This window comes from Arachis duranensis, chromosome 7 (assembly GCF_000817695.3).
Source record: "Arachis duranensis cultivar V14167 chromosome 7, aradu.V14167.gnm2.J7QH, whole genome shotgun sequence".
Taxonomy (NCBI): Eukaryota; Viridiplantae; Streptophyta; class Magnoliopsida; order Fabales; family Fabaceae; genus Arachis; species Arachis duranensis.
The window spans coordinates 56,502,838-56,515,865 of record NC_029778.3 but is presented as its reverse complement, the minus strand read 5'-3'; the positions used below and the strand labels follow the sequence as shown (position 1 = coordinate 56,515,865).

General features: G+C 44.5%; 1 protein-coding gene across 1 annotated transcript; it reads left to right on the top strand.

Annotated features, from left to right (window-relative positions):
• The first annotated feature begins 5,246 nt into the window (after positions 1-5,246).
• On the top strand, positions 5,247-12,221 carry LOC107459097 (protein FAR1-RELATED SEQUENCE 6-like). Its single transcript, XM_016077310.1, has 9 exons — positions 5,247-5,459; positions 9,544-9,603; positions 9,713-9,758; positions 9,950-10,174; positions 10,259-10,442; positions 10,530-10,725; positions 10,846-10,930; positions 11,055-11,839; positions 12,108-12,221. Exons 1-9 carry the CDS (start codon positions 5,247-5,249, stop codon positions 12,219-12,221), a joined length of 1,908 nt encoding a protein of 635 aa, XP_015932796.1.
• The last annotated feature ends 807 nt before the right edge of the window (positions 12,222-13,028 follow it).

Here is a 13,028-nt window from a genome sequence, read left to right as displayed (position 1 = left end):
CCCATAGGGCATAACTAGTACAAATTTGCGAATTAACTACTTAGCTCGATTGGTCGGCATGTCGCCTCATGTGCTAGGAGTAGAATCTTCTCAAGTTGTTCGCGTTCCATGTTCTTGGGACTTCCTTGCCATCGAGCCTTTCTAACTTGAAAGTGCCTTTACCCATCACTTTTTTGATTCTATAGGGGCCTTCCCAGTTTGCCGCCAGCTTGCCTGCTCCTGGGGTCGGTGGGCCGATGTCGTTACGTCTTAGGACAAGATCGTTCGGCTCAAATTCCCTTTTGAGCACTTTGGTGTTGTAGCGTAGGGCCATTCTTTGTTTCAGCGCCGTCTCCGTCAAATGGGCCATTTCTCTGGCTTCGTCTATTAGGTCTTTCTCCACGGCTTCCTCTACTCCTTTCAAAAGTAGCCGGGGGCTCGGTTTCCCAATTTCCACGGGTATCACCGCGTCTAATCCGTATGTTAGTCGGAAAAGAGTTTCCTTGGTGGAGGACTGTTCAGTTGTTCGGTAAGACCAGAGCACAGAGGCTAGCTCGTCGGCCCAAGCACCCTTTTTGTTATCCAATCGCTTCTTGAGTCCTAGCAGGATGATCTTGTTCGCGGACTCCACTTGTCCGTTTGTTTGGGGGTGCTCTACCGAGGAGAACTTCTGTCTTATGCCCAGGCCGGTGAGGAATTCCGTGAACTTCTTGTCGGTGAATTGTGTGCCGTTGTCCGAGATGACAACTTCTGGAATCCCGAATCGCGTTATCACCTGCCTCCACATGAATTTCCTGCAATTGGATGAGGATATGCTGGCCAGCGGCTCGGCCTCTATCCATTTGGTGTAGTAGTCAATGGCGACTATGAGGTACTTGACTTGCCCGGGACCGACTGGGAATGGCCTCAAGAGATCGACTCCCCATTGCGAGAATGGTCGGGAGGACGTTAACAGGCTTAACTCGGAGGCCGGCGCCCTGTGAAAATTGGCGTTCTCTTGACACTTGACACATTTTTTGACAAACTCCTTGGAGTCTGCCATCATTGACGGCCAATAGTATCCGGCTCGAATTAGTTTTCTTGCTAGGGCTTTGCCTCCTATGTGGTGTCCGCAGCAGCCTTCATGGACTTCCCTGAGGACGTAGTCCGTTTGGTCGGGGTGTAAGCACTTCAGTAGGGGCTGGTTGAACCCTTTCTTGAATAGCTGTCCTTGAATGACTGCATATTTAGCTGCTTCCCTTCTCAGTTTCACGGCGTCCTTTTCATCGTCAGGGAGTTTGCCATTTTCTAGGAAACTAGTGATGGGGTCTAGCCATGAAGAACCCAGCTTTGATAAATGCAAGGTGACTGCCGGCTCCCTCGTCATACCTTGGATGAGAGACCGGTTGCCTTCTCCCGGTTTGGTGCTGGCCAGTTTTGATAGGAGGTCTGCCCGTGTGTTCCTTTCTCTTGGCACGTGGTGGACCGTGACCTCCTCAAATTTTTGGCTTAAGTTCTTGACTTTTGCCAAGTACTTTTGTAATAACGAGTCTTTGGCTTGATAGCTCCCGTTTACCTGGGAGGTGACGACCTGAGAATCGCTGCATATTTCCAACCTTGTTGCTCCGACTTCCGCTGCTAGGGTTAAGCCCCCTATAAGAGCTTCGTATTCTGCCTGGTTGTTCGAAATGGGGAATTCGAACCTAATCGACTGCTCGTATACGACTCCAACCGGGCTTTCCAGGATGATCCCGGCGCCCCCAGACGTCTGGTTGGAGGCTCCGTCCACGTGGAGCTTCCACCGTGTGCTCGTTTCTTCGGTCAGATCCCCCGTTACTTCTACTAGAAAATCTGCCATCGCTTGCGCCTTGACGGCTTGCCGGGGCTCGTATCGTATGTCGTATTGGGAAAGATCAATGGACCAAGTCATCATCCTTCCCGGCAAGTCGGGTTTTTGAAGTACTTGCCGAATTCCCTGGTCTGTTCTTACGACAACTTGGTGACCTTGGAAGTATTGCTTTAACCTCCGTGAGGAGGTCAAGAGTGCTAGAGCTAGCTTTTCCAGTTTGCTGTACCTTAATTCTGCCCCTTGCAGGGCTCTGCTTACGAAATAGATTGGTTATTGAGCCCTCTCTTCTTCTCGCACCAGAACTGCGGCCAGGGCTTCTCCTGTTATGGCAAGGTACAGGTATAATGGCTCCCCGTCCTTCGGCTTCCCGAGGACCGGGGGTGCCGCTAGGATTTCCTTGAAGTGCCGAAAGGCTTCTTTGCATGCGGGTGTCCACTCGAATGCTATCCCTTTCTTCATGAGGTTAAAAAAACGGTAAGGCCTTTGTTGCCGATGCACCGAGAAACCGGGATAATGAGGTCAGCCGCCCTGCCAACCTTTGGACGTCCTTGATACAACCCGGGCTCTTCATCTGTAGTATCGCTTGGCATTTCTCCGGGTTGGCTTCTACCCCTCTCTGAGTTATCATGAATCCCAGGAATTTTCCAGCTTCTACGGCGAAGGCACATTTGAGGGGATTCAGCCTCATGCCGTGTTGTCGGAGAGACGCGAATACATTTGCCAGATCATTCAAGAGGTCGTCGGGTCGCGTTGTTTTCGCGAGGATGTCGTCCACATAGACTTCAACTGTCTTGCCTATGAGGTCGTGGAATATCCTGTTCATTAACCTTTGGTATGTTGCCCCTGCATTTTTTAGGCCGAATGGCATCACCTTATAGCAGAAGGTTCCCCCCGGCGTTATGAACGCCGTCTTGTCTTCGTCTGGACGGTGCATCGGTATCTGGTTGTAACCAGAGTAGGCGTCCATGAAGCTTAGATAACGGTAGCCCGCCACAGCATCGACGAGTGCGTCTATGTTAGGGAGGGGGAAGCAATCCTTAGGGCATGCTTTGTTAAGGTCAGAGTAGTCTATGCACATTCTCCACTTGCCGTTGTGCTTTTTCACTAGAACTACATTCGAGAGCCACGTCGAGTAGTCTACTTCTCGTATAAAACCTGCTTCTAGGAGGCTGGCCGTCTGCCTGGCCACCTCCTCTGTCCTCTCCGTCGACATCTTTCTCCTCCGTTGGGCTATCGGGCGTGCTTCCGGCCTGACGGCCAGATGGTGTGACATAATTTTTGGGTCTATGCCCGGCATGTCGGCCGGTGTCCAGGCGAACAAATCCCTATTGGCCCTTATCATTTCGACCAAGGGCTCCTTCAACTCATGCGGGAGGTTCTTGTTGATGAACGTGAATTTTTCCTCCGTGTCGCCGATCATGAATTTTTCCAGGTCCCCTTCTGGTTCCGGTCTGGGTTTGTCGTCTACTCTGGCATCCAGGTCGGCTAGGAACACGCCGGACGCCTCTTTGGATTTCTTCCTAAGGGAGAGGCTGGCATTGTCGCAAGCGACTGCCGTCTCAAGGTCTCCTCTTATGGACCCTATAGATCCGTCATCGGTAACGAACTTCATGACTAGCAGCTTCGTGTTGATTATCGCTTCAACATCGTTAATCGTCTTCCTTCCCAAGATAATATTATAGGCGGTGGAATCTCGGAGGATCACGAACTCGGCCATCGCCGATCTTCGACTTTGAGTCTGTCCCACCGAGATCGGTAGGAATATTACTCCATCCGGTTTGATGAAGTGGTCGCCCAATCCAATGACCCCATGCTGGTGAGTCGTCAGATCGGCGTCCCTTAGTCCCAGTGCGTCAAATATGTTGCGGAACATGATGTTCGAGTCGGCCCTTGTGTCGACAAGGATGCGTTTGACGAGACCGGTTCCCACTCTGGCCGTGATGACCATGGGTGGGTTTTCCGGGGCGTCGTCGAACCATTGGTCTTCTGGGCCGAAAGAAATGGATGGAGGCTTCTTAGAGTTTCGCACCAACGAGGAGGAGACCGCCAAGACCTTAGCATCTTTCTTGTGCGCCGATCGGGATCTTGGCGCGGCGTTTTTGGCCGTCACCACGTTTATCACAGTGAGGCCGTGATCTCTGTCTTCTGGCTCTTGTCGCCGCTTTGCCGATCGGGTTTTGCCTTCTTCGTCTTGGTCGCGATAACGCCTCCTCGGCTCCCTAATAAGATGGGAGAATGCTGCTAGCTTACCTTCCCTTATCGCTTGTTCTAGTGCATCCTTCAAGTCAAAGCAGTCCTGTGTTTGGTGACCATAGCCTTTGTGGTAGTCACAATAGAGGTTCTTGTTTCCTCCCGTGCGGTCCTTGAGTGGTCGGGGCTTCGGCAGGATTCCTTTCTCGGCTATTTGTTGATAAACTTCCACGATGGGAAGAGTGAGCGGAGTGTAGTTGGTGAATTTCCCGACCCGGGGGAACGGCCTCGGTGCCTTGCTTAGCGCCTCTTCCCTGGTTTGTTCCTTTAGTCTTTCTCTGTTACCTTGTTGCCGAGGTTGGCTGTAGCCGGACTGCCGTTTATTGGCAGCCACGACTCGGCTGACTTCCTCGTCGTTTATATACTCTTTGGCTACCGTCTGGATCTCGTGCATCATCCAAACTGGTTTCGTGGTAAGGTGTTTTCGAAAGTTCTCGTTGAGGAGGCCGTTCGTAGGCAAAGGCTGGCCACCGAGTCGGTTAGGCCGTCAATTTCCAAGCATTCGTCGTTGAACCGATCCAGGTATTTTCTGGTCGGCTCTCCCTGTCTCTGGGTTATCCTCAGAAGGTTGATCGGGTGCTTTGCCTTTGCTATTCGTGTTGTAAACTGGGCCAGGAATGCACGACTGATGTCCGAGAAACTGTAGATGGATCCCTGCGGGAGGCCGTTAAACCACCTGATCGCGGGTCCCGCTAGGGTTACCGGGAAGGCTCGGCACCTCACCTCATCCCCTACTCCCTCTAGATTCATCCTTGCTTCGAAGGCCGTGAGGTGTTCTAGAGGGTCTTGAGTTCCATCGTACCTCATGTCCGTTGGTTTGTCGAAGTGTTTTGGCAACCGGACTTCGAGGATGGATCGGTGGAATGGGGTGACGCCCATTATCACAGGTTGTCCTGTCCTCCCGAACCTCCCTTCCCCGTCTTCGCGATCTCGTGCCGTGCGGCACGTTTCCCTGCCTCGGGAGTAGATGATCGGGTCATTTCGTCTTCTCGGGATCGGGGACTCTTCACGGGTGCTCTCCGCTTCCGTTCGGGATGCGGAAGTGCGTCGCGGGCGGCTTCGGTGGGAGTCTCTCTCTTGGCTTTCAGGGGATGGGGTGTAGCTGGGATCGGTGGTTCGTCCGTCACGCTCCTGGTCGGCCAGTTGTCGCTCCAGGTTCTGGACCCTGTGACGTAGCTCCTGCATTATTATGGCGCTGTCGCCGCCCGTTCCCCCGAAGGGTCGCGTCCTCGTGTGCTGTTCAGTGTGTTGTCGGGGAGACCTTCGCCGTCCTCTCAGCGAGGCGACAGAGGCCGCCCCTTCCGCTCTGGCTCCTCGGCCTTGGTCTCCGGGACCCGGCACAACGTCCATTAAGGCAGTCCCCACAGACGGCGCCAATGTTCGGTTGTCGGTTGCCGGACAGGTCGGGTGGTAATTGGAGGGGGTGAGAACGCCTCAATCGCGGTTGTGCTGGGTTCGGGTTTGCCGTGTAGCCGAGCTCTCGTCGTGAAAGAAAAGAGGGGGTGCCACCTGCAAAGACACTCCGACGCTCTAGTCAGCTAGTGTGCAGGCGGGAAGAATGATAGGTGGAAAGGTGACGTACCTTGGGGGAAGGGTAGGTCCTTCCCCATTTATACCGTGTCAGAGGTGGGCCCTTCAAGGACAAGCCCACCTCCCTCGAAGCTTCCTCACAGCTGTAGTGAAAAGCTGCCAGGGACGCGTGTCCGGGTCGCAGTGAACCGTATGTGCTCAACCGTTCGGGTCGGGTCATCTATGGGTCGGGTTGACCCGCAAATGGCCTGGGCCAAGCCGTAACAATAAGTAAAACTATATAAATATATTTAGAGCTCTTAACGAAAATACTAATGCAAACTTGATTATACTATTTTGAATATTGTCAACAATTATACTATATATATAATTTTTAGCCTCACCGATAATAAGTAATAACAGCAATGTTAGCATAGTAGGAAGAGTGCTAGAATTAAGACCTTGGACCCCATGTTTCAAGGTGCGATCCGATTACATATTAATTGGTACGGTTTTAATTTTACCTTGAATCCGAACAAAATCGATCTGTGCTCACCCCTAATTTTAAAGTGAAAAAAGTATCTTTGGATCCTTTATGTTATTTTGTTTGAAGAGAAAAAAAAAGAAAAATAATTATTTTTTATTATTTAATTGAGGAGAGAAAAAAAATGAATGAAAAAAATTGGTGAGATACTCACCAATTTTTTTCTTTATTATTGGAAAAAAATGAAAAAAAAATAATTTTTTCTCTTTTACTTTTAATATTATTCTTTTATTTTTTAATATATTTTATAATATAAAGATAAATTAGTTTTTTATAATATTTTTTTATTTTTTTTCAATTAAACACATCTAAAAAATTAAAAATATACTCTTTTTTCTATTTCTTTTCTTCCAACCAAACATAACCTTAAGGACATGAATGTTTTCATAATACGAAATAGTATGGGAGTTGTTTGATTAATATTCTAGGGTGGAAAAAAAGTATCTTTGGGTCCTGGTGCACGAAATTGCAATCACACTTTTGCAATTCCGCACAACTAACCAGCAAGTGCACTGGGTCGTCCAAGTAATACCTTACGTGAGTAAGGGTCGATCCCACGGAGATTGTCGGCTTGAAGCAAGCTATGGTTATCTTGTAACTCTTAGTCAGGATATCAATAATTATCAGAGTTGATTGTAAAAAGTAAAAGAACATGAAATAAGTACTTGTTTTGCAGTAATGGGGAACAGGTTGAGGTTTTGGAAATGCTCTATCTTCTGAACCTCTGCTTTCCTACTGTCTTCTTCTTCAAGCATGCAAGGCTCCTTCCATGGCAAGCTGTATGTAGCCTACTCAGAATACCACAGACAAGGTTTAGACCTTCCGGATTCTCTTGAATGCCGCCATCAATTCTAGCTTATACCACGAAGATTCTGATTAAGGAATCCAAGAGATATCTACTCAATCTAAGGTAGAACGGAGGTGGTTGTCAGGCACGCGTTCATAGGTGAGAATGATGATGAGTGTCACGGATCATCACATTCATCAAGTTGAAGAACAAGTGATATCTTAGAATGGAAGCAAGCATGATTGAATGAAAAACAGTAGTAATTGCATTAGTCCATCAAGACACGGCAGAGCCCCTCACCCCCAACCATGGGGTTTAGAGACTCATGCTGTAGAAGATACAATGAGAAACGTGTAAAGTGTCATGAGGTACCGATATGATACAATGTCAAAAGATCATATTAATAGTGAACTAGTAGCCTAGGGTATACAGAAATGAGTAAATGACGTAAAAATCCACTTCTGGGTCCACTTAGTGTGTGCTTGGGCTGAGCATTGAAGCTTTCATGTGTAGAGACTTTTTCTGGAGTTAAACGCCAGCTTTTATGCCAGTTTGGGCGTTTAACTCCAATTTTTATGCCAGTTCCAGCGTTAAACGCTGGGAATTCTGAAGCTGATTTGCAACGCCGATTTGGGTCATCAAATCTCGGGAAAAGTATGGACTATTATACATTGCTGGAAAGCCCAGGATGTCTACTTTCTAACGCCATTGAGAGCGCGCCAATTGGACTTCTGTAGCTCCAGAAAATTCACTTCGAGTGCAGGGAGGTCAGAATCCAACAGCATCTGCAGTCCTTTCCAGCCTCTGAATCAGATTCTTGCTCAGGACCCTCAATTTCAGCCAGAAAATACCTGAATCACAGAAAAATACACAAACTCATAGTAAAGTCCAGAAAAGTGAATTTTAACTAAAAACTACTAAAAGTATACTAAAAACTAACTAAAATATACTAGAAACATACTAAAAATAATGCCAAAAAGCGTATAAATTATCCGTTCATCAGGTCCTTTAAGGATATGGATGTTTTCATAATGGAAAAGTATAGGTGAACAATAATTCTAGTGAACAATATGAAGAATGGGGTTATAAATGTAATTTACTCTTAAGTTTATTTAATGATGTAATTAATTTAATTAGAATAATAACCATTTTTTTAAAATTTAGAAAGTCATCCTTTTGGATAAAGAACAGTTACACCTATACCAATAACGAAGCCAGTCTTCTCCGGTCACTCACTGATAATGCTGCCTCCCCCTATTCCAACGTCCGGTCAGCCCAACAAGTGGTGAATTTTTTTTTCACCACACTCCACAACCAGCACCGTGCAGCCTGCCCCAGGTCTCCGTGAAGACGCACTGTGCAGCCCCTGCAACCCAAGTCCTCCACCATTGCAGCCTCGTTGTCACCGACTGATCCGGTGTAATACACGGAAGAGCTGCGGCTCCCGTTTCATAAGTACGTGACCTCTCATAGCCAATTTAATGGAGGAGAATTCCGTTGAACCGAGTTGTCTTGCGCCAAATTCTTTCACCGGCGACATTACTACGCATTCGATCGACAACATGCTCAATTCGTTCAATGGGAAAAGTGAACATTTGGACAAGGTAAACAATGTATCTTGTTTATTTTGAGACATATGTTTATTTTCATATAAATTAGATGGTTATTAAAAGATCAACATTGTTAATCTATTTTGTAAGAAAATATGGATGAAAAAATGAGACATGATCTACATCATTTAGGTAGCAATTTCTGATGTTGCAAATCATTGGAGCCTAGCAAGCTGGTTATATTAGGACTTCTTCTGGTGACTTACGTGATTAGAACTTCAATTTTTAACAGCTATGCTTCCAAGAACCTTGTTTAACTTGATTTTTTTAAACTGCCTATGTACTCTTACTGCAAACGATTGTAGGTGTTATGTTGTTGATTTTCATATGTTTTTTTTAATCACAACATGGATAGTAATATCACATGGTTCATGGATCCTTGGATTAAAGCAAACATGTTTGAAATTTGATGGAGCCTGGGCTTGATATTTTAGTATTCTTTTCCTTATCTGTTTCTGATTCATTTGATTGACCTTTAATTTATATAAATTACAGATGTTCAATTTTGTAAGAAAATATGGATGCAAAAATGTGACATGATCTACATCATTTAGGTAGCAATTTTTGATGTTGCAAATCATTGGAGCCTAGCAAGCTGGTTATATTAGGACTTCTTTTGGTGACTTACGTGATTAGAAGTTCAATTTTTAACACCTATGCTTCCAAGGACCTTGTTTAACTTGATTTTTTTAAACTGCCTATGTACTTTTACTGCACACGCCTGTACTTTTAAATATGGAAGAAAATTATAGGAGCTAATAACAAGACTTTTTACATGATAGTAGAAGACTCTATTTTAGTTTGTGTAGTGATACTTGATATATGGTGGATTTATGCATTCTCTATATAAATAATTAATACAATACTAACTGGTTTGGTGCCACTTTGTATGAGTATAATTTCATTGTTCTGAATTCGTTTAATTCATGCATATTAATAAATGTTAATATCATATTTCTGAATATAGTATTAATAAAATCTATTTAGTCGATATTTTATTATAGTATCTATTTATGTTGTGTATATTTTATTGTAGGCTATAAAATGTACGGAAATTACTCAGTTGGGATGTGATGACACGGAACTTGTTGATGAGGTTCGGACTCTATTTTATTGTTGTTTTTTGTTAATCGCATTTTTGAATAGACCATTAATCGTCGTGCGCCTCAAATGATGTCTATTTTGGACTGATTTGTAGTTACCAGACCATAGTTGCCTTGCTGACGATGAAATACCAAGAGTTGGGATGCGGTTTGAGCATTTGAAGTTGGCCTAGGATTTTTATGCGACCTATGCAAAAAAAGTTGGTTTCATAAGTAAGATACGGACCACAAATTTTGACAGGATGACAAAGCAACCGATCAACCAATCTATCCATTGCAATCGGGAGGGTTTCCGGGGGTCTCGTGTCAAGGCACCCATATGAAAGAACACAATTGCAGGTGTAGGATGCAGAGCAAGAATATATGCAAAGTTCGACAGGGAAAAGCATGATTGGGTCTTGTTGAAGGTTGAACTAAATCACTCGCACCTGTGTTCAACTAAGAAGGCGGTGCACTACCATGAGAATAGGGAGTTAACAATGCATGCGAAGTGTATCATTGAGATTAATGATGAGGCGGGCATTCAACCCAACAAGACCTTTCTTGCATTAGCCAATGAAGTTGGTGGGCCTTCGAACTTGGGCTTCTCAGAGAAGGACGTCAGGAATTATATTTCATCAACACTCTGATCCACAAATGTCAACGCAGATGTCAAGGAGATGCTGAATTACTTCATACGAATGAAGGAGTTGAATCCGAACTACTTTTACGCAGTGAATTTAAATGAGGATAACAAGTTTACGAGTGCAGTTTGGGTTGATGCAAGGTGTAGGGCATCTTATGAATACTACGGAGATGTGGTCTCATTTGATACCACATACAGCACGGACTGGTAAAATATATTTAAATTCACGTTGTTTAATTATTTTATTATTTTTTATTAGTTTCATATTTCTAAATATAGTTGTTCGTCCTTTAGGCATGGATTGCCATTTGCTGCTTTCATTGGTGTGAACCACCATGGTAAGTCTACTTTGCTAGGCTGCGCTCTGCTAGGTAGTGAGGAGATCTCGAGTTTTGAGTGGGTGTTCACACAATGGCTGGAGTGCATGGGAACGACACCGAAGGACATCATCACAGACCAATGCAAGTCTATGTTTGGTACAATTAAGAAGGTCCTGCCCAATACACGACACCGGTGGTGCATATGGCATATAACAAAAAAGATACACAACAAGCTTGGAGGTTATTCTAGGTTCAAAGAGTTGAATGCTGAGTTGAATCACATTATATAGAACTCTAAGTCGGTTGAGGATTTTGAGGATCATTGGGCTGAGTTCATTGATGAGTTCAACTTACATCACAACAGATGGCTAGCAGGTTTGTGTCTTTTTAGGAAAATCATGTGCCGGAAGTGCTTAGATGTTGTTTTGTTCTTGTATTCTATTCTGGAAAAACGTTCTTATGCATGGTTTTGTTTTTGGTGGGTTTGTTTCTTTTTTAGATCTGTTTGAGGACCGACACATGTGGGTGCCTATCTTTTTCAAGGGTCAATTCTGGGCTTCCATGAGGAGTACGCAGAGGAGTAAGGGTATGCAATCATTCTTTGGTGGATACTTAAATTGTAAGAATAGTTTGGTCCAGTTCGTCCACGAGTTCGACAATGTCCTAGAAACGAAGGAGCAGAAGGAACTGGAGGACGATACTGCAGACTCGAGAGGTCTAATTCCATGTTCAACTAGATCAACCATCGAGAGACAATTTCAAAAAGAGTATACCAACGAGATGTTTAGGGATGTCCAAACGGAGTTTGGCAAGAAGGCTGATTGTACTATTCATGTCGTGGATGAACAGGGCGACCCGGCTAGGGTAAAAGTGGAAGAGGAAATACTAGTCTATGAGACGACCCGATATGTTACGTTTGACGTTTATTTTGACCGTTCGACTCACGAGGTTCGATATGATTGCAACTTGTTCGAGAGTGCAGGTATATTATGTTGCCACTGTCTTGTAGTACTTTCATCTTACAAAGTTAATGAGGTGCCTTCCAGCTATGTTTTACCTCGTTGGAGCAAGAACATAAAGCGCAAGCACACCTACATTAAGAGTAGCCACGACGTTAGATGTTCAAATGAAAGCCACAACATATTCAGAGGGTTGTGTGCACATTTCTACAACGTTGCGCAGGAATTTGTGGACTGTGATGATGAGGCAGACATGCTGCATAATGTTCTGGAGGATGCAAGGGCCAAACTAGTAGATTACTGTGGCAGGATGCGGAATAACACTGTCGCTACTACACACAATAGCATCGTCACTGACCCTTCAACCATTTTTTGGCACAGAGGATATTCATGCCCCATCAAAGATAACCACTAAGGGTCGTCCAAAAGGCAAAAGCTAGGATATGAGTTGGATAAATCAATCAGAAATCCATACAGAGAAAGTGGAAGAGTTTACGCAGGATATGTATAGGAATTAAAGTTAAACTTTACTTTTACAACGGTTTTTATTATGTCGATAGTGAGTTGGTTTTGATTGAGCTTGTTTGTTTTAGGATAATCCTGTAGAATCTGCTGCAAATCAAGATTTGGAGGCTTCTGCTCAGCAGATTGCTAAGCAAGGACTTGGTGGATTCATGTCGCTGTTAAACTCCTTTGACAATACCTAGATTATTTATGATACTACATCCATTATGTTATATTATAATATTGCTTCCTCTTGAACACATTGGAATAAACCATTGTCACAAAAATTCACGCATCACAACATCGTCAAAGATTAACCGTATGGAGTACCATGAAGCATAAATAGATCAAATCCGACACAAGTGAAACAATCATCCCAATCTTCGAGCACCAATAGGCGATACATCCCCCAGCCTAATTATGATGGCTTCTATTCAACAAGTACTACTCAACAGGTCGATCAAGAAAAAACATCAAGAATTGTGCTACATATGCAACAAACACCTAGCAAACTATGCAGAGTAATTGACACGGACAACTACATTCTCGTCTAAATATGATTTATCATGCAACATGTAAAATACATCAATGTCTCACCCATTTCTTTTTGCTGCATCCACTTTGTTAAAGAATCTGGAATCCTCTCCAAAGTTTAGACCCAAGCCCTCATACACCGTAACTGGCCCGTTGTGGAATGATTCGAGGTTGTGCGGTTTCATGACTGTTTCCTGTTGTCAGAGGATCAGTCATCTATAAAGTGTCAACAATAAGTTATGAAAATAATATATTATTCATACCAATATACCCAGACAGACACAGTAGAAATCACGTTTGAATTTCTCGGACTGTGCATCGTTGAATGCGTAACACATCCATTGAATGATCTACGGTGCAAAATTGAAAATTATGATATAAATTGTACGAAAAATGCAATAAGTGAAACTAAAACATCGAGATTAAGCACTTACGTTGCTGGTAACCCAACCACGTGCTTTCAATGTAGATAGATC

Excerpts from the sequence above, each read along its gene's own strand:
- LOC107459097 (XM_016077310.1), top strand. The coding sequence starts at position 5,247 with ATGGCGCTGTCGCCGCCCGTTCCCCCGAAGGGTCGCGTCCTCGTGTGC. Across the intron at positions 5,460-9,543 it reads GGTTGTCGGTTGCCGGACAG|GCTATAAAATGTACGGAAAT; the intron begins GTCGGGTGGTAA and ends ATTTTATTGTAG. Across the intron at positions 11,840-12,107 it reads GCAGGATGCGGAATAACACT|GATAATCCTGTAGAATCTGC; the intron begins GTCGCTACTACA and ends TGTTTGTTTTAG.